The sequence below is a fragment of the Megascapheus bottae genome, chromosome 19 (assembly GCF_031878675.1).
Source record: "Megascapheus bottae isolate mThoBot1 chromosome 19, mThoBot2.hap1, whole genome shotgun sequence".
Classification (NCBI taxonomy): Eukaryota; Metazoa; Chordata; class Mammalia; order Rodentia; family Geomyidae; genus Megascapheus; species Megascapheus bottae.
In genome coordinates, this window is record NC_143527.1 from 26,564,125 (window position 1) to 26,590,462 (window position 26,338).

Genomic DNA, 26,338 nt, shown 5'->3' on the forward strand with positions numbered 1-26,338 from the left:
TTAACTAGACATTTCTGTAATGACTCCAAATTAGCATTATACATAAAAAATTGTATTCAAGGTAGACTCTAAACTAAGATTTTATAGAATGTTGGTTCTATCAATTTCCAACTATTTGATCTGAGGCATTTTGCATATTATTAAGTTTCAGTTGCTTTATCTGTAAAGTGTGGGTAAAACATAATGCCTGCCTTTCTGAGGATTTATGATTACACATGCACACACACATTACTTAGCATTGTGCTGGGCATATAATTAATTAGTGCTTAATAAATTCAAGTTATTAATATTATTATTTATGGGAATAAAAAGGATATAATCAAGGGAGATTATCAGAGTAATTGGAAAAAATGTAGATAAAAATAACATTAAATCTTAATAGTGTAATGACTATAGACAAATCAAAAGTTTGCCTGATTCAAAACAATGAAAAAATATTTGTGATCAACAAGATGTGGTATTTGTACACAATGGAATTCTATGCTGCTGCCAGAAAGAATGACATTGCCCCATTTGTTAGGAAATGGAAAGACTTAGAAAAGATCATATTAAGTGAAGTAAGCCAGACTCAAAGGAACATAGGCTCAATGGTTTCCCTCATTTGTCATAATCAGTAGAAACCTTGGGCTCTCCTAGCAGAGATTTGCAATAGTGCAAAACCTTGATACAAAAGGCCATATAGTAGGACGCTGAATGAAAGGATCTCTAGGATATAGAAACATAAGCCATATAATGAATGATTGTTGTTCTTAAGGTACTATGTTATCTCTCATCTCTTTTGCTGTCCCTTGGTTATCTCATATTGTTACAGTATCTCACTTTGTTACCTGATATATTGGATATATTTGTATTTGGTTATTTGAAATTGGATAGGGAATGGGGGAAAACAAGATGAGGGGTGGGAGTGGAGGGGAGGGAAATGGGGACCGAGACATGTGAAAGGGCATCAATGTATGGGAATTAATGCACCATCTATCTGGCAAATATCATGTAACCCTTCTATTAATTACAATAAAAATATATGAAAAAAATTTAAAAAAAGAAAAAAATATTTGTATTGGTGAATGATCTGCATGGACGAGATTGACATAAAATGAGAAAGTAAAAAATAAAAAAGACAAGCTGGGAAAAATACATAGGTCATATTACAAGAAGGGTTAGTGCATCTGTAAGTAAACTAATACAACAATTCAGGTAAAAAATGAATAAAAATATTAAGAAAAATAAAACTTAACTCATAATAAGAAAAATATTAATTATAACTATAAGATATAATTCTCATCTACAAGAATAGCAAAGTATCCAACTTTTAGGTTACCTTTCTGAGGAGTAACAGAATAGTCAAGTTCAAGTATGATTGGTGGAACAGGTATACAATTTCCATTGAAACAGTTTGGAAGTATCTATGGTGAATTAATTTAAATTCTACAGATAGAATAAATGTTCTTCATATTTACGTAAGTGACATGTATGGGACTATTCATTGCAGCATTGTTGCAATTAAAAAAGAGGATATAAACTAGATATCTACTCACGAGTAGGCTCGTTAATTATATCATGGTTGTTCCATTTAATGGAACACTGTGCAGCAATTAAAAAGAACAAAGCAGCTCTACAGAATTCACATTTGTACAAATGGCCTCGTTCATTCAGGTATAATCATCCCTACAAGACATAAAGGAAATTGGTATTGCCTCTATCCAAAGGGATAATTGGCTGGGTGATTGGGATAAGGGAGAACCATATTCTTTACTAAATATCCTTATGAATTTATATTAAATATGACCATCATTATAAAAATAGTTCTGTTTTCTGCAAATGATAAGTGAATACATACCCTAATGAGTTCCTTGTATAATCTGTTTAACCTATTTGCCTAATTTTATAGCATCAATCATTTCTGAAAGTATGGTAGTAGGTAATAACTAATATAAAAGCTATCTTTTGGGCAACACATGAAGAAATGATCTGGAGGAAAGTAGAGATTTGGGGGTAGGAATAAATAAATATATAAATAAAATAAAATGTCTGAGTGGTCTAAGATTTAAATTTGTAGCACTGAAAACTCAAAGATTTTGCATATTTTTCTATAGGTTAGCTCAAAACCTATATGATAATAAAATCTAACTTGGAATTGATATGAGGCAATGTCCTCAGTTTATTCCACTGTGAATAATCATGCATTATGTAGACCTCATATATGTGCAATGTTATTAAAAATTGATATATTTGATTCCTAGAATTTTGAGACTATAGATCTGTATCATTGCTCTTTTGGCTATTAGTCTTGAGTTAAATGTTCATACATATTTATCAACAATAAAAAGAACCTGAGATCTACCCTTTCATTTTTTTATTAAATAATTTATTAACATTGATTTTTATATCATATTTCAAATGACAAGTTTAATAAACAAGTGTTCAAGAAGGGAATATCTATATACAATCACTGGGACTTTGTTTTTAGAACTTAATCAAAATTAGGCTAAGGGTTTGTATATCATAGAAACATATTAATTTATGAAATAAAACATTATGTCTATAGAGTCATAGGTTTTTATGTCTATATAGTTACGTTTATATTTCCATTACCATGTCCATAGCATTGGGGTATGCAAATATTGAGTCCTCGCTCTTGTACTCTTTGGATTTAATAGCCACATATTAAGGATACCATGCGCCTTTTGTTCCTTAGGTCTTGACTTGTCTAACTCAACATGATTCGTTCTAGATTCATCCACTTCCCTGCGAATGCCATTATTTTATCTTGTCTGTTGGCTATGTAGAATTCCATTATATATATATATATAATATATATATATATCACATTTTCTGTATCCATTCATCTGCAATAGGGCATCTTGATTGTTTCCATCACCTGGCTATTGTGAATAGTGCAGAGATGAACATAGCTGAGCAGATGTCCTTATCATATCTTGGGTTATGATGTTCAGGGTAGATGCCCACAAGTGGTATGGTGGCATCGTATGGAAGGTCATTTTCAGTTCTTTAAGAAACTTCCACACTGCTTTCCAGAGTGTCTGAACTAGTCTACATTCCCACCAGCAGTGTAGTAGGGATCCTTTTTCTCCACAACCCCGCCAGCAAGTGTCATTGAGTTCAAAATCTTGGCCATTCTTATTGGGGTAAGGTGGTATCTTAGGGTTGGTTTTATTTGTACCCTTTTCTTTTTATAATATTTCTTACCAACAAGGCTGACTCTTGGCGTTCTTTGGGAGTTTTGGTAAGGCACAGTCCCTATAGGGCTAGGTATGTAGGAAGTATATAGGGATAGGTGATTAGGTAGCATGCAAAGTCCTGGGTTTGGTCATTATCAGCACTGAATGAAAGTCTATGACTATTACAAGGCAAACAGTGTACTTGATCTCTGAGATGATAAATAGAAGGGAAATCTATTTTCCTTTCTTTTCTTCTTCTTTTTTTTTTGTCTTGGTTGGTCATGGAGCTTAAACTCTGGGCCTGGACGCTGTCCCTGAGCTATTCAGCTTAAGGCTACTGCCTTACACCTTGGGCCACAGCGCCACTTCCAGCTTTCTAGTGATTGGCGATAAGAGTCTCATAGTTTTTAGTGCCTGTGATGGTGTTGAACCGTGAATCTCAGATCTCAGCCTCCTGACTCATTAGGATTACAGTCCTGAGCCACTGTGCCTGGCTTCTGTCTTCTTTTATGCATGGGTTATTCATGAGTCTATCTTTGGGAGAATGGTAGGAGGACACAAAACTAGAGGGAAAAAGTACAACAGTGGAACTCACTTGACACTGTGATGAAAGTGCACTATACAATTTGTGGGTAGAGATTGAAGGGAGGGACTGGGAGAGAATGAGGGAGGGGGAAAATGAAAGGAAATCTTGGAAAATCTAATTTGTGCAAATTATAAAAACTGAATAATTAATATACCTTATTTTCTAGCATCAATTATTTGTGAAATTATGATGTTTGGGAAATTATGATGTTAAGCCTTTTAGTATAACCTTTCTGTACAGAATTGTAATTTCCTACTAATAGTGAATTAAATCTAATTTTGTATGGCTGAAAGGCAACACGAATGAGATGTATAGATCTTAATTTTAATTTTATGAGACAAGCACTGTTGGGCAGCTTGGAGTCAAAGAATGTTATCTGCTAGTCCACCAAAGGAAAGGCAGTAAGTAAGCTGTCTGCTAGAAAATATAATGCAGAGATCAAAACCACAAAGAAGTGCTTTCCCTTTGACTCAACAGGTCAAAACAATACCAAGCTGTCCTATTCATTCGTGTGTATTTTGAAAGTTCAGGACATGTATGAATATCTATTCATTACATGTCATGCTACCCATTATTGAAAATATATTCCACAAAGTAATAATTTATCAGTAAATTCAAAGATTACAAAAACCAAATGATAGTGTTCTATTGTATGAGAGTTTATGCTTTTCAAGGAGAAAAAGCACATTAATTATACAATCTCTATATGGGCCTATTAGGCAAAATAGAAGGCAAGTAGCCCCTCAGCACTTTCCTCATGTACAATTTCTCTTTGTGTATGCCATAAGCTCTTATCTTTAGTTATAGGTGAAAACAGGTGTTTAGTATTGTTTTAGTGAAGACAGATTGGACAGGAGGTTATAGCACTCTTATTAGTGCTAGCTAAATGAATGTGAGCAAGCTGAAACAGGATTCTTCCCATTCTTCCTTAAAATGGAAGCTTATATTACCCCGCTTCTTCTGGTAACAGTTTAAAAGTTTACCTATTTTGCTGATGAAGATAGATAATCCTCCAAATATCATTACTTAAATAAATGGTTGGTAAGGATTATGGAATCACAGACTATGTCCCTAATTCTCAATATGACTGCATGTTAAATTAATACATGGCTGCAAAAGATTCCTCAGATAAAAACGGTAGCCAAAAGAATATGCAGATCATTGGGCTAAAGTTAATATATTGTATATATCCTAGAAAAGGTAACAACTCAATTTTCCCTTTAAATGAACAGTAGAACACTGAGTAAAACAGCTGGCAAGTGAAAGTTATGTTGTATTAGCTCCCTGGATATCAGGATGATCTCTTATGAAATAAGCTTCTGACTCAGGCCACCATCAACAGATGAGATTAGAGTGCACTTAATGCTATTTTAATCTGTTATTGAGGGAGCATAAGAAATAGTACAGGCCTAAGTATAAAATCTAAAGTATGATTTGTTGGTCAAGTTGAAAACAGTAGTATTTTTAGTAAATGGGCGTATGATGGCAATACAATGTATGTGATGGACTGTTTAAACACATATGTGCACATGAAGTTTCTTAAGCAAAGGGGGAAGAGAAAGGAAAGAATAGGAGAAAGGAAGGAGGGAGGGAGAGAAAGAAAGGAATGAGGGACAGAAGAGAAACAGTTTGGAAAATCATGTTATTTGCTCCTGCAACTTCCTTTAATAAGCTTTATTGATGTCATGAAAATTAGAATGCTTCAAAAAAGTAGAAGGAAAATAAAAGGAGTCAACAAAGGAAAAGAGTAACCAAATATTTTAATTTTTAGACAAAGGGCAGATACAGTAGATATTGCTAGAGAGAAAAAAGTTCCAGTGGAGCATTGCCAAGACTAAAGGATCTACTGTCCTGACAGAAGAAAAAAAAATGGAGAAGAGAGAAAAGTAGCCCAAAAGATTGACTGCCCGCTCTAGTTTGGAAGAATTAAGAAAACTGAATGGAAAGGAAAAGCCCAATAACTTATTATTGAAATGCAAGCGATGTCAATAAGAGAGATTGAATCTGATGAAGATAGATTCAGAGGCAGGCCCATTACAGCTGTCACTGGGGCAGCACAGTAATTGAAACTGACAACGCCTTGTTTTGATTAAAGTCAATGGGAACTGGAAGTAGGAAAAGAAATAAACAAGTAAAAATATGACACCTGTTCTGGAGTCTCAGAGTAAGAGAATAGCATTCTTTCTTAGCTCCAATGTCAGTGCTTAGAAGAATGAAATGACAGAATTTGCCAAACTAACCAAATACAATGACAACTGGAAAACTTGATAGACATCTCTAGGAACTCCCTCTGCATTACCTCTACTCAGGAAGATTCTGCTCAATCATTTTTTTTTCCTCTATAAAGGAGAATATTCTAATTGCTTGAGTTAAACTTTAATACATATTTCTTTCTCACCTCAAAAACAGAGGTTGGAATAATTTAAATACTATACTAAATATTTTATAGTTATACTTTGTCTCCAGATAAAATTTCTATGTAAATCTGTCTAGAAGTACTATTATACTTCATTATTTCTAAGGTAAATTAAAAGGGAAATGTGTAGTAGTATACCATCTATCAGTTCTGCTACAGGCCATACTAGGCAATTTTATGAAGCATACTGAAATCCCATCTACCTCTTTTTTTTTTCCTTTTTACTTATGTACCTAATGTCAAACACAAAAAAAGCAGGTGTTGAGTGATTCAAAAATTGTCTGTACATAGGTTTTAAAATTTTCATTTAAATCAAATATCCAATTTAAATTATGTAAGATTTGTTTCCTCCATGTTTTTTGTTACCCTAATCCAGACTTTCCTTATACTGAATTTTCTCTACTACATTTCATTTTCTCTTCTAAGCAGCTATGTGAAAGAGTTATTTTTATTTTATTTGTTTTTTTACCAGAACAGGCTAGGTAGAAGAAAGATCTTGGACTCAGTAATGATGTCTTTTGATCTCCAAATATTTATCATTTCAACCAAGAAATTTATGATAATCTGTGCTAACAAAATATAGCAGTGATGAATGCTAGCGGACACTTTCCTCCTTTGAGCCTGGGGACTTTACTCACTCCTCTTAGCTGAAAAGAATTCTTACATTTTCTTTCTTCTCAAAGAATAGCTTTTTGCCAACAGAATTTTTACTTGTTTGGAGATCTCAAATGGATCAACTGTACTTTCAATCTAAAATGAGCATGATACAGGGATTTACCCTTTATGCATCAAGAGGTGCAGAGAGAGCACAGAAGTCTGCAGAGTGTGAAATTAAAATGTTCACAATGATGATAAAAGATATCACTGAAATAATGATACTGTCTGTTAATCTTGCCATGAAATTCAGATTGAGTAAGTCAATGTCAGGTAGCCTATAGTTTGTAGAAACATTTTGCTGCTCAGAGAAATATTTGTATACAAAGAGAGGAGATAAAAGAACTGATAGGGACAGTTCTGGAAAAGCTATGGAACTCTAGCAAGACCAGAAACTGCTATACTGGCTGAGAAAGGCTTGTCCATATGCTCTAAAGCAATTTCAGTGGCCTCCAATTCTTTGTAAGTGATCAGGTGATCAGATTTCCAGTGGCTTCAGTGCCAGTGTAACTTGGTTCTATCACCAATGATCTTGTTCATTTGTAAGCTAGCAGTTTGTGTTAGAGTTACAATCTACTACACAGAAGATATATCACCTCAGCAATCACCAGAATCTAGTTCTATCACCAGTCCTTTCCTTTCCAAAGCCCAGAAGACTATATTGCAAAGTCCTGTTGGCTATGAGGTATTATCAACTGGTCTTCAGGGAAGTTTTATTTTATGAGAGTACATGTCTCAGCCATGAAACAAGAGGGAAAGAACAGGCTAGATGAAAGAAGTGGACAATGAAAAGAACTCTCCTCTGATTGAGCTGGTAAAAACACTTCCACTTAACCATGACAGGACCACACCAGTTCATTAACAGAATAGTTTAAAGCATCGGGATGGAAGTTCACCTTCACTGGTCTACACAAATGTGAACTACATGCCTGTGGTGGATTCTACAAGGCAGACTCCTTCCAGAATGCACAGATTATATAGTTCCTAAAAAGTAATAAAGTGAATAAACATTCTAGCCCCATATTTCTACTTTTGGTCTTAAACATGCCTCGGTAGGGTTGTTCAGAGTTCTAAAAAGAAGAAAATTACAAGGCATACAATTTCTAGAATCTTTTTGTTTTTCTACTGAACAATATTTGAAAAATAATTCCCCTGGTTAACCAAGGCTTTTATCTTATTTTTTAATTATATATGACTCTACTGGACATACAACTGTACACAACTGCTTTCTACCTTGTGCTTGTTATTGGTTTTGAGAATTTCTTCTCTGTGGTAATTACTGCCTGTGATTCTGAGAGGTCTATGTAAAACAAGAGCTTGAAGCTGGGTCACTCTTGTAATATAAATTCCAAATGACTTAAGAATCTTCTAATTCTCCCAAAGAAGAAACAGCCCTGAGAGCATAACAATAATCACTTGTCTATCAAAAGGTTTCTATTGCAACCACGATGAATATTTGTTTGTGTGTACATGCGTATGCACACTCATACCAGTATGTGTGTGTGCACACTAGTCCTGAAGTGTGAACTCAGGGCCTGGGCACTGTCCTGAGATTTTTTTTTGCTTAAGGCCAGCATTTGACCACTTGAGACACAGACCCATTTCTCACTTTTCTGGGGGGATGGGGAAAAGGACAGTTGAGTGGAAAGAAGAATCTCATGGACTTTCTTGTCAAGGCTGGTTTGAAACTGCAATCCTTACATATATCTCACACTTCTGAATAACTAGGATTACAGGTGCCAGCTACTGGAACCCACCCTCAAGATGAACATTTTCAAATCATTTAGGGGAAGAGGACAAGCAACATGATAATAATGAAAGTCATACTTTACTATACACCTGTGAGAGCAACAAGAAGAAAAGAACACCTTAATGAGTAAACAACTAATAAGAATAACTTTAATGAGTAATACAGGTTGAGTATCCCTTATCTGAAAATGGGACTAGAAACAAGTACCCCAGATTTTGGAACTTTTCAAAACATGGCATATTAAAATTTGGAAAGTTTAGTGGTTGAACACTGCTAATTTGAAAATATGAAGTATGAAAATACTTCAATATCTGAAGTTTTTGAGTGCATGTTGGCACTCAAAGTTTCAGATTTCAGAGGACTTTGGATTTTAGATTCTGGATTAGGGATGCTCAGTGGATATTTGGATTTATACACTAGGATTTCTTTTTTAAAACTATAGCAAAGATATTTTGTGAGAGAGCATGAGTCCAGTAGTCATAAGGCTAATGTTCATACATTTCCTTTTATTATATACCAAGAACTATCACATATATAATATATATTTATGCATCTTTTACTTTATTTTTAAATACATAAAAAGTTGCAGAAAATAAAAATGTTATGCTGCATGTTGGTGGCATGCCTCTAATTCTAGCTACTCAGGAGGCTGAGATCTGGGGATCATGGTTAGAAGCCCTTCTGAGCAGGAAGTCTGAAATGAGTTTTTTCAAAACAAAGAAAAAACAAGCTAAAGGACCTAAGAGTTGAGTGACTCATGATTTTAATCCTGGCTCTTCAATAAGCCATCCTCCACATAATTATTTTTATAATAAGACTGATATTGACAATGGGGTTTTTATTAACTAACTTCTCATATCATTAGTGTAGATTAATAAGTGGATTTCTGCAGAGATTCTTTAACAGGTTTTTTTTTGTTTTTTTTTACTAGTCCTGGGGCTTGAACTCAGGGCTTGAGCACTGTCCTTGGGCTTCTTCCTCAAGGTTAGTACTCTGCCACTTGAGCATACCACCACTTCTGGCTTTTCTTTTTCTATGAATGTGGTACCAAGGAATCAAACCCGGGTCTTGGTGCATGCTAGGCAAGCATTCTACCACTAGGCCAAACTCCCAGCCCCTCTTTATTTTTTTTTATGCGGTGTTAATAATATATTCTAATGATGCTTTGAGGAAAAGATGACAATAACTACATAATGAAACGAAAAGGATTGGTCTTGGGGTTAGGCAAAAAGAAGAAATGCTGTTGGTATGCTTAGATTAGGTAGTGGGGGCTCCAGAGCAGGAGTTTTCAGATGTGTGAGTTTAGATCAAGTGGATTGGAGTTAATTTGGAAAATATCCATAACATTGGAGCCCATTCCTATCTTTTTTTTTTTTTTTTTGGTAATCTAGGGTAAGGCCCAGAAAATGTTCTAATGTGCAGACAGATCTTAGAAACACTGCTTAAAATTTAAACCTTGCAACATCCTTCTTTTCTTTCTTGATTCAGTCTGAGTAATGAATTCGGGGCCTTGCACACACTAGACAAACATCGTACCAGTTGAGCTATTCTTTGCTAGGATTTTGTTTTTATTTTGAAAAAGTCTTGCTACTTTGCTCAGAGTAGCCTCAGACTTACCATCCTCTTACTTCTGCTCTCTGGGTAACTGAGATTACAAGTGTGTACCACAATGTCTGTCTTTGCCTTAATTCAGAAAGAACTAATTTAGGAGGTAATCATTATTAATAATTTCAGGAAGAGTGAACCCTAAAACAGATGTCCTAGAAACACACTGAATTTTAACTATCATTATGCCAAGAAATTTTATTCTTCACCCTCCTCTCAAAAGAAAAAAAAACAACTAAGAGACTTTTCAAGAAAGGAGAAAAATAATTTGCATACTGCACAGGAAAATCTTTTGAATGCAGGATCACGCAAACCACTTCTAAACCATATCTTTGCAGAGACATTGCTGCTCAGCACATTTGACAGGGAGGCCAGTATCATTCATATGCACTACATCACATGCTCAGACAAGCCCTGTTTCTCAGAGCACAAAGGAAGAAAGATAACATGGAAGTAGCCAAATGTTGAATTAAAGGCTCTGTACATTTTATTCCATTTAGTTCTTTGAGGAAATTTATAAAGCAGTTGTTAATATTCTTATTCTTGACATGAGCAACCGGACTTATAGGGATAAAGTCACATTTGCAAAGCCCACATGGAAACAGACAATTTGATGGACATGGTGGCTCATGTCCGCAATATCAGTGCATGGGAGGCGGTGGCAAAAACATATCAGGAGTTCCAGTCAGTGAAACACTGTCTCAAAACCAAAATAAGAAACAACAGCAGCAAAAGAAGCACATAATTCAATTGTACCTCTCAGAGATGAACCTAACCATATCCCTAACCTTTTATTAGGTTAGGGCTTGGAATTGAAGAATAAGCACCAAACCTTGAAGTATTTTTCATTGCTTGTGTGATCTTGGGAAGTACTATAATGATAACATTTGTGGTGAACTTAGCTATGTACCAAGATAATGCTTAGTATTTTACATATACTATCTTGTTTAGTCATAATGACAGAATTATGAGCATTATGTTATTATTCTTATTTTATAGATTAAATGACTCACTCAAAATTCCATAGCTAATATTTAAACCCAAGTCTATAAACCTAGGTATTAAAGGGTTCTTAATTGTTCTGTAATTGCATGTTCAAGTTTTACCTGGTCATGACTGCAGGGATTACGTATGTATGTATGTATGTATGTATGTATGTATGTATGTATACATGTGTATGTATATATAGGCACTAAAATGACTGGAATAGTAAGCGGTACCTAATATAATTTTCTGAAAGTTAAAATTAAAGAAATTTATTGACTTAAGATCAAATGAATGAGTAGGTTCTAAATAACATTTCCTGTAGTAAAAAACTAAGATACCAGGGGCTGTCAATATTGAACAGACATCACTGATCATAGAGTTTGCTGAGTTCAGGTGACATATCAAGGAAGCATAATCGTTGCCTATTGCTGGGCTGACAAAATACTGAATAAACATAGCATATGTGTTACAAAAGCCTTTGCAATTACTTGGAACACTAAGTGTAGTGTTAAATTCTGAAATGAATTTATCCTCTACAAATATGTTCTCTTCTTCATTCGCTTCATTGTTTTGTAAACTGGGTGGTGGCACATACCTGTAACACCAGTCCTTGGAATAATTAAGTAGGAAGGTTAAATATTCAAGGCCAACTTGAACTACATAGGGAGATTCTGTCTAAAAGTAAATGAATAATAAACATTATTTAAAAATTATTTTAGCAATATATTATTTCTATAAAACATAAGGAAAGAATAGTGAAGTACGAAGAATAAAAAAGCTCATTATCAGGGCCTGGAGTTTGGCCTAGAGGTAGAGTGCTTACCTAGCATGCACGAAGACCACGGTTCGATTTCTTGGTTACCACATACATAGAAAAAAGCCAGAAGTGGTGCTGTACCTCAAGTGGTAGAGCTCTATCCTTAAGAAAACCAAAAGACAGTGCTCAAGCCCTGAGCTCAAGCCCAGGACTGGCTGAATTTTAAGAGTAAGAGGTACAGTAGTTGCATACTCCCATAGCCTGATTCAAAATCATATGTTTTCATCAGACATTTAAGAATTTCCATGCATTCAGAGATTCTTGAATTCACCTGCTGGAAGGGAATTCCAAGTTACAAACTCAATTAAATAAAAACCCTTTTGAATAAACTAGGCCTTCCATTCCCACGGTTAAACATGGAAGACAGGAATATTTAAAATTTCTCATTTTCTTTTACATGTTTAGTACATTCTTTTCTGAAGTTTTCAGGTTAATTCATTAAATTGTTATCAATATATATGCATATTTTTATTAGGCTTTATCATTTATAACATGTTTGCAATGAGAACGCTACAGCTGATGCTACTTTGATTATGAGTAATGTGTAAACTATCATCTTAAGCCAGATAATGCTAAAATCATTGTTCTTGGCCTATGGTTCACATTTCAGGAAAGCTATTTTGAAGTCTAGAAGAAACATTTTGTGTGTATGTAGACTGTTATTGGGCTTAAACTCAGGGCCTGTGTGCTGTCCCTTTGCCTTTTCTATTCAAAGCTAGTATGCTCTACTACTTGAGCCAAAGTTCCACTCCCATCCTTTTGGGTGGTTGACTAGAGATAAGAATCTCATAGACTTTGAAGCACATTTCCCAGATATGAGTAGTTAGGATTACAAGTGTGAGCCACTAGCACCAACCTGAAATTCTAGTATTTTGAAACTAAGCTTTAATGTAAGTTAAACCTTTATAATAATGTATAATGTGTATGAATTTATTAAAAATATTTACATATGCCCAATATACTTGGTATACAATGGAAATTTAATGAATAACAAGCCAGTATCAATGATGTCATATATGGCTTTCATTCATGTACTATAATGTAAAAGCAGTAGGGTCTGCCATTCAATCTTACAACAAACTTCAGCAGAAGTTTGGGACTTTGGCTTAGCTTATTTCTAAGGATTACAGTTACATACATAAGATAATAATTATATTCATTGTCAAATATTGTTACCTCCTCCCTTATTTTTCTCCCATTTTCGCTACCTACTCTCCAAGTTGTAAAGTTCATTTCCAACAGTGTGTCTTATAAATACGTCAATTGTGTAGATTTTTAATTCACCTGACATTTGTAACAGAGCTAACAATCAGGAAGAATGCACTCATAATGACTGTCACTTCTCCTCTATCTAAATAGTTACTAGTAATGTGACACAGGAATGGTGTTGCATTGCTCATGAACAATGTGTACCACCCAGAGAAAGTAAAGAGGACCAAATAGAGAAATCTTCTCTTCACAGAACAGCCAAGAACTCAAATGCTATCAGTTTTTCTAGCACTTTAAATTGTATTCCTTCATTATCTGGAGCTGAAAACTAAATTTTCATGCCAAGTGACTTAGGCAAAAATAAATACCTTGTTTATTCTGTTTGTTTTTGGTTGGTAGTGAGACTTTAACTCTGCACCTGGGCGTTGTCCCTGAGCTCTTCAGCTCAAGGCTACTACCCTACTCCTTGAGCCACTTCTGGTTTTCTGGTGGTTAATTAGAGATACGAGTCTCACAGACTTTCTAGTGCTCTGGCTAGCTTTGAACCGGGATCTTCAGATCTCAGCCTCCTGAGTAGCTAGGATTACAGGTGTGAGCCACCATGTCTGACAATACCTTGTTTAAGACAGATATTTTCTTCCCAAGTTCCCAATTCTTTTAGGCCTAGTTCCAGCATCAATGGGCAAAAGATGTCATAAGCTCCTGTCTAGTTCTCTACGTGCAGACTGCTCCCTGTGAGCTCGTTGTACATTTTGGAAAGCACAGCAAGGTATAAGCTTACAGAAACATTTTCAGAATGCATTAAGTATATGGTTTCACTGTAAAGAACCAAGATCTTTAAGCTGTCAAGTTCTTCAAAGCACATAGACAGGTATTTCCTATTTCTTCCCAAAACAAAACACCCCAAAACCAAGACCTTAAATCCCTTATAACTCCAAAAGCAAAACAAAAAAATCCTTCTGTGTTGTGATTTAAAAAAAGGAAAACAACTTTTTGAAAAAGGAAAAAAAAACTGTAAGTTGACTAAATCCAACTTCAATTTCAAAAATTCATTGTTGGGCATGCAAGAGTCTCAGGTGTAACTCTTATGAGTCACATAAGAAGAGAGAATAGGCTGAGTAACCTTTCATTTCAGGGACTGGGAATTTAATCCTGCCATGGTGTTTGTCTCTGTTTATCAGTTTGGAACAATCATTACCATATTGTCATAAGACTGAGAAAAGGAAATTTGATCAGTGTTTTAAAAACTGACAAGACTTCTGTTGCATGGAACAATCTCCCAGAAGATACTATTCATTTTAATATAAAATATATTAGATCTACATATCTGAATAAAAATGATACCAGCAGAGAAAGGATATGCAGCTGTAATAAAGCTTATTTAAACATACATTCATGCAAATATCAGTCTGTTGCAAGTATACGTTTTGATTAAATTGGCATACATCAAGTAAAATTAGAAAGGTTATTTACAAGGAAGCAATACATAATTCTGCATCCTAACAGGTATGACAATCATAGACCATGGTTGCTAATTAACATTACTTCTTTTGCTTTGGCTGTTACAGAGTGCCTTTATTCTTTATGTTTAGCAATGGACATAACTAATTCTGTAAAGCACAAAGGGTTAATTATTAGTAACACTGTGCTTCTAACACATTTACTGAGAAACCAAGGGTAACCTACCCAGCTTTGGCTTCACACAGGAGGATCAAGTAGAACTGGCATGGTACTAAATGTATATATTCAGTTTTTAAAGCCAAAGCTTACCTTTCTACTAGGTGTTCAGAAGATGGGGAGAAGAGACCTTCCAGACCATTTTGGAGTGGCCTGTGTGGGTGGTTGTCTGCACTGACCAAGAGGAAAGGAACGGCACCCATTAGAAAAGTCTTGCCACCTTCTTTTGCCAATGTGACAATTGTCCTTATTACCCTTGACAGCTTAGGATTTTGTGATTAATACTGGAACCAGAAGTAAAACAAGGAAAACGAAGCACTGTGCAGACCTCTGCATGGAAGACTGTAACGCCCTCTTTGCTTATTCTGTAAATTACATATTTATTTTCTTAGCACGAGATAGATGCATACAAAGGTGCCTAGCTAAAATCAGGATAAGTGATATTAATGTCCTATGGTCAGTATTATTGAACCTGGAAAGCAATAAACTTTATGAGTCAATAAATATTACATTTTCAACATAGTTAACATTCCTTTACTGTCTCTAGCACTTATTACACATTGTAACCACAAGTATACAATACATTATTCATATTTGGGGTGTCACCAAGTGATGGATTGCTGTAGGAGAGGCTGTCCTTTAAATAAGTCAACAAATAAAAATGCAAATGTTAACATTTTCAGCCACAACTTTTTCCATGTTGAATGGGGAATGAAAATTTCACATTATATCAACAGTCTGCAGAGAGAATAATTAACAGCCTATAGTGTGAATGAGAAAGATGATTCTGCGATGCCTTTTTTTTCCACACTACTTGGAAGGATATGGGATACTTCTATGTATATTCAAAAGAATAAAAAGTAAAAGCTGTATCTCACCATCTCTAAATAATCTCCATCTCTTTTTGAAAGTCTTTAATATTCTTGGAATTTAGGGTAGAGAGAATAAAGGATTTTCCTCACAATCTCCTTAGTAACTTTTAAAGCTTTGTTGGAAGACCTATAGTTTGCACATAGTTGAAAGGTAGTTTATAAAAAAATGACTTCTGAGCCAGGCATGGTGGCTCACGCCTGTAATCCTAGCTACTCAAGAGGCTAATATCTGAGGATCAGGACTGCAGTTCAAAGCCAGCACGGGCACTAAAAAGTCTGTGAGATTCTAAGATCCAATTAATCACCAGAAAACCAGTAGTGGTGCTGTGGCTTCAAGGGGTGGGGTGGTAGACTTGAGCTGAAAAGCTGGGGGACAACACCCAGGCCTACAGTTCAAGTCCCACACTGACAAAAAAAAATGACTTCTGTACATTTTAATATAAGCATTATTCAAATAACACTGATTTTTTTAAGTTTGTAAAGAAACCACTTTGCTATTGTGGTCATTGATTTTCATAGTATTGGATCTTTTTTGAACTCTACACTTTGTATAATTGATCTATGCCACTGTGCATTTGGAAGGATAAAAATTTGTGGTACACATTGTTTTACTTAGCCAAACACTAAGCTTCTATGAACCTATGTTTAGCTGATATGCACTCTTAAAGAATACAGACTTTTTTTTAACTTACTTTATTTTTTGTTTCGGTGCAAATCCTGGGGCTTGAACTCAGGGCCTGAGCACTGACCTTGCACCTTTTCCTCAAAGCTAGCACTCTGCCACTTGAGCCACAGCACCACTTCTGGCTTTTTCTATGTATGTGATATCAAGGAATCAAACCCAGGTCTTTGTGCATGCTAGGCAAGCACTCTACTACTAGGCCAACTCCCAGCCCCCAGATTTTTTTTTTTTTTTTAATCTTCACAGAGATTTAAACCTGGCTTGTAAAACTCTACTAAGTTGTTATGGCTCATGAGAAAATTAGAGCTTAGGACATTTTACAGAACACTATGGGGAAACCTTTTATTCCTCTCTTTTTAGGCTTTTCTCTATCAAAGTAGTGTTAAAGGTCTCATTTTAGGGCTGGGAGTGTGGCCTAGCATGTATGAAGCCCTGGGTTCAATTCCTCAGTACCACATATGCAGAAAAAGCCAGAAGTGCTGCTGTGGCTCAAGTGATAGAGAACTAGCTTTGAGAAAGCTCAATGAGAATGCCTAGGCCCTGAGTTCAAGCTTCAGGTCTGGCAAAAAAAAAAAAAAAGAAAAGAAAAGAAAAGATCTCATTTTAAACTTTAACAATAGAAAAAAAAATCACTGAATCCATATAATCATTTCGATTTGCTTCTCACTTCTCCAAGGTGAACTAGATAGAAACTCTGAGCAAGCCTGGCATGGTAGCTCCCGCCTATAATCCTAGTTACTCAGGAGGCTGAGATTTGAGGATCCAGGTTCAAAGCCAGCCCAACACTAAAGAATGTGAGACTCTTATCTCCAGCTAACCACTAGAAAACTGGAAGTGATGCCGTGGTTCCAGGAATAGAGTGGTAGCCTTGAGCTGAAGAGCTCAGGGCCAATAACCAGGCCCAGGGGTAAGGTAGTAAGCCTGGAGCTGAAGAGCTCAGGGACAGAGCACAGAGTTCAAAGCCCCAGGACCAAAAACAAACAAACAAACAAACAAATAAATAAATAAATAAATTTGGTTACTTAAGAGTCCAAATGTACAACCAATCCATGAAAATGGGGAAGGACCTGATTGTAAGCATATTTCCAAATAAAGGATAGAATTAGCTTTGAGTTTCCATAGAAATCCTTGCCTACTGTTCTTTTTTTTTTTTTTCCCATTCCTGGGCCTTGAGCTCAGGGCCTGACCACTGTCCTTGGGCTTTCTCAAGGCTAAAGCTCTAGCACTGGAGCCACAGCACCACTTCTGGCTTTTTTGCTATGTATGTGGTACCACGAGGTATCTAACTTGGGTCTTTGTGCATGGTAGGCAAGCAATCTACCACTAGGCTAAACTCTTGGCCATACTGTTCTTATTGAGTATAAAGAAAACTCTGTGTGGCCAAATTTATATTGTTCAAAATAAGGACCTCTTAAGTAAGAACCACTAAAAATCAAGAGTTTTCTAATTATTATTTTAAAACATCTCAGAAGATTCTCCTATATAAAGAATATTAATCCAAATATTTAATATTAACTATTAAATCAAATCCGTAAAACTCACTGGGAGATGTTGTTTTGGGATGACGGTGAGGCTGAGGTTACCAGCTCCTTTTGGCTCCTTATTAAGATAGGCGATGTAGATGCATCTTTTCTAACTTGTGTCACTGTTCCTATATGAATAATAAAGAAATTTAGTCATTTTATTGCAACATGTGGAAAATGAACAACATATCATTGAATGACAAGTGGATCACTGAAGAAATACGAGAGAATAGAAAAAGTCCATAGAATCTAATAAAAATACAACTTACAAGAATCTTTGGGATACAGAAAAGGCAGCCCTAAAAGGTACATTTATAGCTATGAATGCTAACATGAAAAACAAGAAGAAAACTCGAAATAATTCCCTAATGATGAATTTAGTACTTCTCGAAAAACAAGAACAAGCTAAACTCAAAATTAGCAGATGGAAAGAAATAATAAATAAGATGGCAGATGTTTGAAATGTAGACCTCAAAACTATACAACTAAGCCAGGTGGCTCACGACTATAATCCTAGCTACTCAGGAAGGTGAGATCTGAGGATCCTGAGACAACTAATATTTGATAGGTACAATTTAAGGAAATAATTTTGAAAGAGGATCCAGAGACTTATATATATATATATATATATATATATATATATATATCCATGGATATCTTTCATGGATACCTTAAAACTATAAGCACAAAAATCTGTATATCTGTGCTTACTCATGTTTTTTGGAGAGTACTATAACTTTATCAAAGTTTGAGAGGATATAAGACCTCTAAGATGGCTATGAATATTTACTCCAAGGTATATGTCAAGTTCAATTATTCCTTTTTCATAATTCTCTAATATCTATTAATTATAAAAATTTCAGAAAGTATATAAAATTTCAGATCAGAAAGCTTTTAATTGTTTCTTCTATAAAGTTAGACATATGTAAGTTTAGTAACACAGTTATTCATATACAAGTTAGCATATAATTGCATATTTACAAATATATAAATATACAGATATATACTTTTCAAAATACAAAAACTTAATACTTTCATTTACTTAATTCTGGAAAGAATATTACCCTTAGATTGATGAACTTCACATATAAATGTGTATGCTTATATATCTGTGAATATACAAATATATTTTTGCATATAAAGATGAACTGACTATAATGGATCATGTCCTATTTATAGATAGCTGGTTCTGTCAATCCATCCATCAACAAACATTTCTTGATAATTCTTTCTTAGAGCTCAGTGATTAGAAACCTCTCTTTCTGGGCCCTTTATTTTATATTTTCAAAACAGTTGAGTTATTTTAAATATTCAGTTTAAAAGCATGAATTTTAAGGAAACCCCTTCCCTGATCAAAAAACTTCTTGCTTCTGGCACCTAGATGTTGTTCTGGTAATTTTTTGCTTTCTGTTCTCTATAGTGTTAACATGATTGTATTAGGGGAAAAATCATTTATACCTGTAGTCTTCCTTCTTTCTTAAGGACTTAGTATTGCGGCAAGGTCGACAGTTTAAAGGTAGCTCAGGCAGAAAGTCCATGTGACAGTGGCCATTTGGCCCACAAAGCCTGATCTATTTACTATCTGTCCCTTTAAGGAAACTGTTGAGCATAAAAGGGTCAGCACCCAGGCCTTAAAATGTAAGCCCCTGCACACACGCACCAGTTTCCTGAACTCATAAGACAATGGTTTTTCAGACTATACCCTACTGCCTTCTCTCTGACATAAGCAATCAATCATTATAAAGACTTTGGAGGGATAAGCAGTTATTTTGCTTAATTCACAAAAATTACTGCACGCGTTGAGGTTAAAAGGCTTAACTGATTAGTTCCTTATTGTGAGAAATCAGGACAAGGCATGGAAAAAATCAATATATATAATGTTATGTTAATTTGTTCAACAAATATATAATGAGCACCTACCACATGTTAGGTAATCGGGATAAAATACTGAATCTACAGAGTCTACATTTTAGTGAGAGAAGATATATAAAACATATTTAATAAATAGGCAAACTAGACAATTTGTGGATCTATTTTTTTCCATTGTAAAGGATGAGAAATGTGGGCTATAGTTTAGATGACCATTTTCCATATATAGCAACTCCAACTCTTACAATAATCTCTTATACTGCTATTGTTTAATGAAATGGGAAGGAAACTTTATTCTACATGTCTGGGTTTATTCATCATACTCTAATATGCTTGATTTCTGTATGTTGTTGATAAAACCATCAATGGATATTATATCTTTTTTTTTTAGTACTAGGGATCAAACCCAGGGCATGATACTTGCTAGGCAAGTGCTTTGCCAATGAGCTACATTCTGGCCTGGATATTATATCCTTTATCTGAGCCTTCTGGGAATCAGAAGAAATATCTCATGGTACTTTTTCTTATGATTAAATACACATTTTTTACCATTAAATAGTAATAATAGTGATGGTAAAGGGAAAGGGAATGATCCTCTACAAAAGATGGAAATGGTTTCCGTACTTGGGATACTTCAACTTAATTATTTAATCATGTACTATTACTATTGGCAATAAAGAATATTCACATCATTGAAAGCATAAGGTCAATTAAAAGACTTATTGGGAACTTTTTGAGATTATCCTTTACTTGGAGTCAGCAGTAGTTTTCTTTTAGTAAAAACACAACACACAAAAACAACAACAAATCCCAAAGACAAATCAAAGGCATGGCCAATCCATCAAATAAATCCAAATTATGCTAGGAGTTAGCATGTCTAGAAGATTTACACTGATGTAAATACACAGGAAAAGAGGTTCAAACAGTGCTAGTTCTAAATACAGTAAAGACTTTGTGATGGCTGTAAATGTTCAGGAACAGGCTAGTGTCTAAGCCTAGGTTGCAGCATTTCAGTTCCTATGCTCAGGAGCTTCTGCTTCAGTTAGTCTATCAACATAATGAAAACAAAATGTCCTCAAATTCAACAGCTTTGAAAAGAAGGAATCAGTAATTGCTCAGGAAGGAGGAATTCCAGGCAAAATGGCAAAGAATGTTTTGCTGTTTTATGAAAAGAAAAGGGAGGAACAAATATCAAGTGTTTGTAGATTCAAGCCTTACAAATGGCATGATTTTAGATTTTCTCAAGTGATCTAAGTTTAGATCTTTTCAAGTAATTTCTCTTTATTCCACATAGCTCTATAAAAGCAATTAAATAGAATATAACATTCAAAGTTTATGTTTCAAGTATAACACCGACAATACTGTGCATATTTTGCTATTATAAAGTTGTTCATTGAGTCAATTAATCTGGCCTCTTTTATATGTTTGGCATCAGTCAAGCTGGAAGAATGCTGAGGAGGATAGAGGTAAATGAATAGGAGACTAGAATAAGGATGAATGGTCCTATAGTAAATATCTCGTGTAGCCCCTGATGATTAAAGGACACATATGAAAGAAACAAAGGATATAAAACATAAACAATGTTGCCAAAATATTCAGACACCCTAAAGAGGGGGAAGCAATTAAGTAAATACCAGATCTAGCAACATAACTTGGACCATCAGCACCACATCACTGATTTTAAAATTAACAAGCATTTAAGTTCATTGCTCTGTATACTTTGGGAAGCAAGGTCTTCCATGTAGTTGGGTTCCCTAGAAAAGGTTAATGCAATAATTTTGTCCTGTCCTGGAATCTGAACACAATGATCTACAATAGTAGATCAAAAGGGGCAACTTCAGCTTCTTTAATAGTTTTGCTAATTGCTGAATAATAGGATGAAAGAAAAAATACAAGATAGCTTTCACATGAATATAAAAGCATATTTTTGAGAATATCTTAAAATATTTAAAAAGATAAAAATGTTTCTGTATAATTTTTCACTGTAACATTGCAATCTCCCTTGTAATAAAAAAAAAGAGTAAAAGTAAAAGCAAAACTAAATAAAAAACAAAATTAAACAAACAAAAAGACCAGAACAAACCATGAGTGAGAGGGTTCCGGAAAACTTCACAAATTCTAACTGCTTTTACTCTGTTACATTGATTTGGTATAGCAACATTAGAAAACCACCATTAGGATTCACTGTGCACAACAAAAAAGTGCTGAAATGTCAGCAGAGTATACAGCAAAAAGTAATGGGTTCTGAACTCCTGGTAGTCAAAAATGATTTTGTTTCAAATTAGAAATTGATTTTTTTTTGGACATAAGCCCTTTTTGGGCTTCTAGCTTTGGTACTTGGACCCAGGAGAGATTAACTACCACCACAGCCAAAGGCTGGTCTGATGATACCTTTCTCAAAGTGTCTTTCCAGTTAATGCTTTCTAATGTTGCTGTGATCTTAACTAATGGCATAGTTATTTGTCTCTTTGCTATTGCACTGTATTTTTTTTTCCATGTTGGCATTTTATTTCAGTGCTGACACACTGCATGAATTTGTTGACAAGCTAGCAAAAGTCTATTTAGCCTTACAGTATAGCTACCAGACCAGTTCTCACTGGTTGTCATTCTCCAAAGTATAATGACTAAGAGAAGATAAGGATGAAGTGAGGACTTCCCATATCTGAAAGACTATCTCTCAAGAAAGGAAAGAAAGGGTGCTGGTAGCTCACACCTGTTATCCTAGCCACTCAGGAGGCTGAGATCTGAAGACTGCAGTTCCAAGTCAGCTTGGGCAGGAAACATTGTGAGACTTATTTCCAATTAATCACCAGAAAACTGGAAAAGGCACTGTGGTTCAAAGTGACAGAACCCTAGTCTTGATCTGAAGAGCTCAAGGACAGTGCAGCCCGAGCTCAACCCCTCAACCACAAAACAAACAAACAAACAAAAGAAGAAAGTTCTATTTTACACAGTTTCAATTTGGTTTTTGGTAGCAAAGTGTGATAGCTAAGAAACTATTGGGTCATCTTAAGATGGAAATGTGCAGAAGATTTTTCTTATGTCAAAGAAAACATACTTTTGTCTCCAATTATGGAGTCTCACTTGTGAAGTTGGGACTAATTGTCACTTTACCTCTTAATTACCTGGGAGAGTATTAATCAATTTCTAGATTAATTATAATTAAAACCAGATGTCACAACAAAGCTGGAAACTGTTAAGAAAGGCAGGTAGAAATATACAAGCAAGTTTTTCTCACAAAGCAATGTTCCACGCTCAAATAAATAAATTTAATAGTGGCTAGAGGTAAAAAGGTAGGTAAATATTAGATGATAAAGCTATGTGAGGGCCGGGAGTTTGGCCTAGTGGTTAAAGTGCTTGCCTAACATGCACGAAGACCTGGGTTCGATTCCTCGGTACCACATACGTAGCAAAAAGCCAGAAGTGGTGCTGTGGCTCAAGTGGTAGAGCTCTAGCCTTGAGAAAATCCAGGGACAGTGCTCAGGCCCTGAGCCCAAGCCCAAGACTGGCAAAAAAAAAAAAAAAAAGCTATGTGAAAAAAAAAAAGGTACATAGGGAATTGGAGTTAACAGTTGTGAAAAGGCAAAAAGATGAGTGTTTACAAAGTCTGAGGAGAAGGAGTACAGATCTCTTCAGCCCTCAACCCTTCTTCTGTAGAATGAGGCTCATTACTTCCCAAGTTATACAAGAACCATTCCAAGAACTTACCTTTTTGGGGTTTGCTTGTATCTGTTTTTGGACACACCCACTGGGCATCATCTTCTATACATGACTGAAATCCAACCGTCTTCTTCTCCCTTCTATTCTCTTTACTGTGTGGAGAGTCTTGGTACTTTTTAAAGGATGCTGAGTTTGCAGATGGCCACTCATCACACTTTAACGTTAATAAACTGAAAGAGCAAAAATGAATAAATTGTACAGCATACGAAAAGGGATGTGGGGCCAGGAGTTTGGCCTAGTGGTAAAGTGCTTGCCTAGCATGCACGAAGACCCAGGTTAAATTCCTTAGTACCACATACATAGAAAAAAGCCAGAAGTGGTGCTGAGGCTCAAGTGGTAGAGTTCCAGCCTTGAGAAAGCCCAAGGACACTGTTCAGGCCCTGAGCATAAGCCCAGGACTGGCAAAAAAAGAGGGATGTGTAACATACAAAGATAATTAAATGCAATTTATGGCATCGAGAACTTTCTTTTTCTTATATTTTTTTACTTAGGTATAGATTGAACAATTAGCTAAATGGCTATTTTAGGTCTTGCCACAATAATTTCAGAGGAAAAATGGTCTTTATTGTCAGAATCATATAATTGGAGTTGGAGAAATGAGACTCAAACCTATGAAATTGCTAAGTCTCAGAGTGACTTAGAATATCTACAGGAATTAAAAAAAAATGACACCTGCACATCTAAAATATTTTCCAAACACGAAAAATGGACAATAGGGATTAAAATATCACCAATGTACCACAAAATGTGTTTGTATTTTTCATTTTTCAATTGTATCTTCCTAAGATTAGAGCAAGATCAGAGTTTCCATTCTAAACTAAAACTTAAACCACACGCTTGTCCGTTTAATGGAAAGGTTTATAGTACTATTATCAGTGAAAGTGTGGGGACAAAAGCTCTTTAATACACTATTGAAATAACTGCAATTGACATGGTTCTTTTGTAGGTGATATGCCAACATAAAATAAAAATGTACTTTCACCTTAATAATTCTACTTTTTTGTGTGTTCTGGTACCTAGAATTGAGCTTAGGGTCTTGCTCTCTTGCTTGCCTTTCCTGCTCACAGCTGGCACTTTACCACTTTAGTCATGCCTCCAATCTGGCATTTTGCCATTTAACTGGAAATAGAATTTTGCAGACTATTCTGCACCAGCCAGCTTCACACTGAGTTTCTCCAGGTTTCAGCCTCATTTGTACTTAGAATTACAGACAATTCTACTTTTAGGAATTGATTCAAGGCTGGGCACTGGTGGCTCATACATATAATCTTAACTACTCATGAGTCTGAGATCTGAGGAATGAAATTAGAAGCTAGCCAGGAAGGAAAAAAGCCAGACTTTTATCTGAGCTAAAATGTAAAAAAAGCTGAAGATCCCTGCTCAGAATTCAAGCTCCAGACCCAACACTTAGTCACACACACACACACACACACACACACACACACACACACACACACACACACACACACACACACAAAACGATAGTTACTTCAAAACTATTTGCCATGGTGAAAAAGAACTAAAGGCAAACACAATAGAATATCTTATCACTTATATTTACATTTACTTTGCTTTTTTTTTAAAGCATGTGATAGGAGATCAGCAGAAGATGGTGGTGGTTCAGTGTGAGTCTTTCTGAGCTCTCATCAAGATACCAGTTCTAGCATCGTAGGGGAAAGTTCATACCCAAATATCGATCCTAAGTAAGCTTTAGCACCACAGAGATCTCAGTCAGAGAGGAGAAAGGCAGGAATCTGGTGCAAGAAGACAGCATGGAGCGGCGCCAGCCTCTCAGAGCCTCCATGGAGACAAAGCCTCCCTCCAGAACCTGAGCAGATAGCACTTCTCGGCAGTGCAGATCTGCCGGCTCCAGACAGAGTCAGAGAGAGCGTGCCCGAGCCCAGAGCCATCACCTGGCTGTGGCAGGGACCTACCAGCTTTACGGGACCAGAAACCCCAGTAATTTTGTGAGTACCTCTGTGGATGTTTCCACTTCTGCTCTAGGAAACCCACTGGGAAGGAATCTGCTCCCCCACAAGCTGAAAGCAGCGCCATCTTGACTGCTGGCAGAGACACTGCCAAACCAACTGGAGCCTGAGAAGTGGTGCTGGCAGCGCCATCATTCAAAAGGGCAAAGGCTTTCCCAAAGGCAGCATAGCTGGACGTCCACCACTAGTGCTAGTGGAACTTCCTCCTCCTGGGTGGGGTAGCACGCCTGGTAAACAAAGCTGCTCTCAGCTTCACAGGCTTTTATTTTTTTTCTGCCCAATCAAGCAAATTGATCAGAAAAACCACAAAGCCAAAGAAAAAGACTTTTTGAAGTGTTTGGATTCCGAATTTAGTGGAGATACAAGTTTCCTATCCCGTCCCCCACCAAAAGAACAAACTGAAGAATACCCCCTTTTTTTTGTTTTGTTTTTTTCTACCCTTTTTCATTTGCATTTTTATGTGTTCTTTTTTTTTTTTTGGCATTTTACCTCCACCTTTTTTTGTTTTTTAAGGTTATGATTCTTTCCTTTTTCTTCCCCCACCCCGCCCCTCGCTTTCCTTTTGCTATTGTGGTCATTCCTAGAAACATAGTGACAGCACTGGGTACAGACTGGATACATATAATGATATTTTTTATTGATACAGCCACCTGCTTTTTAATCTCTGGGCTCTTAACCCTAGTATTTCTTGTCTAAGAACTCACAATTGTGTGGGATCTCCCTCCTTTTTTTCTTGTCATTCTTGTTTTTCTTTTTTTGTTTATTTTTATTTAAAAAAAATTTTTTTATCATTGAACTCTCCTA

The 26,338-nt window shown here is 35.7% G+C and overlaps 1 protein-coding gene across 5 annotated transcripts in view; it reads right to left on the bottom strand.

The window, feature by feature from the left end:
* Positions 1 to 26,338, bottom strand: part of Kiaa1328 (KIAA1328 ortholog) — a 152,377-nt gene that overhangs the window by 10,587 nt on the left and 115,452 nt on the right. For 4 of the 5 annotated variants that reach the window (XM_090353221.1, XM_090353222.1, XM_090353223.1 and 1 more), the window contains 3 exons: positions 23,535 to 23,716; positions 17,977 to 18,085; positions 14,974 to 15,054 (listed from right to left, as the gene is read on the bottom strand). In XM_090353221.1, the coding sequence (XP_090209347.1) occupies positions 14,974 to 15,054; positions 17,977 to 18,085; positions 23,535 to 23,716 (372 nt within the window). The remainder of the gene's footprint in view (positions 1 to 14,973; positions 15,055 to 17,976; positions 18,086 to 23,534; positions 23,717 to 26,338) is intronic. The other variant, XM_090353225.1, reaches the window with a different exon arrangement.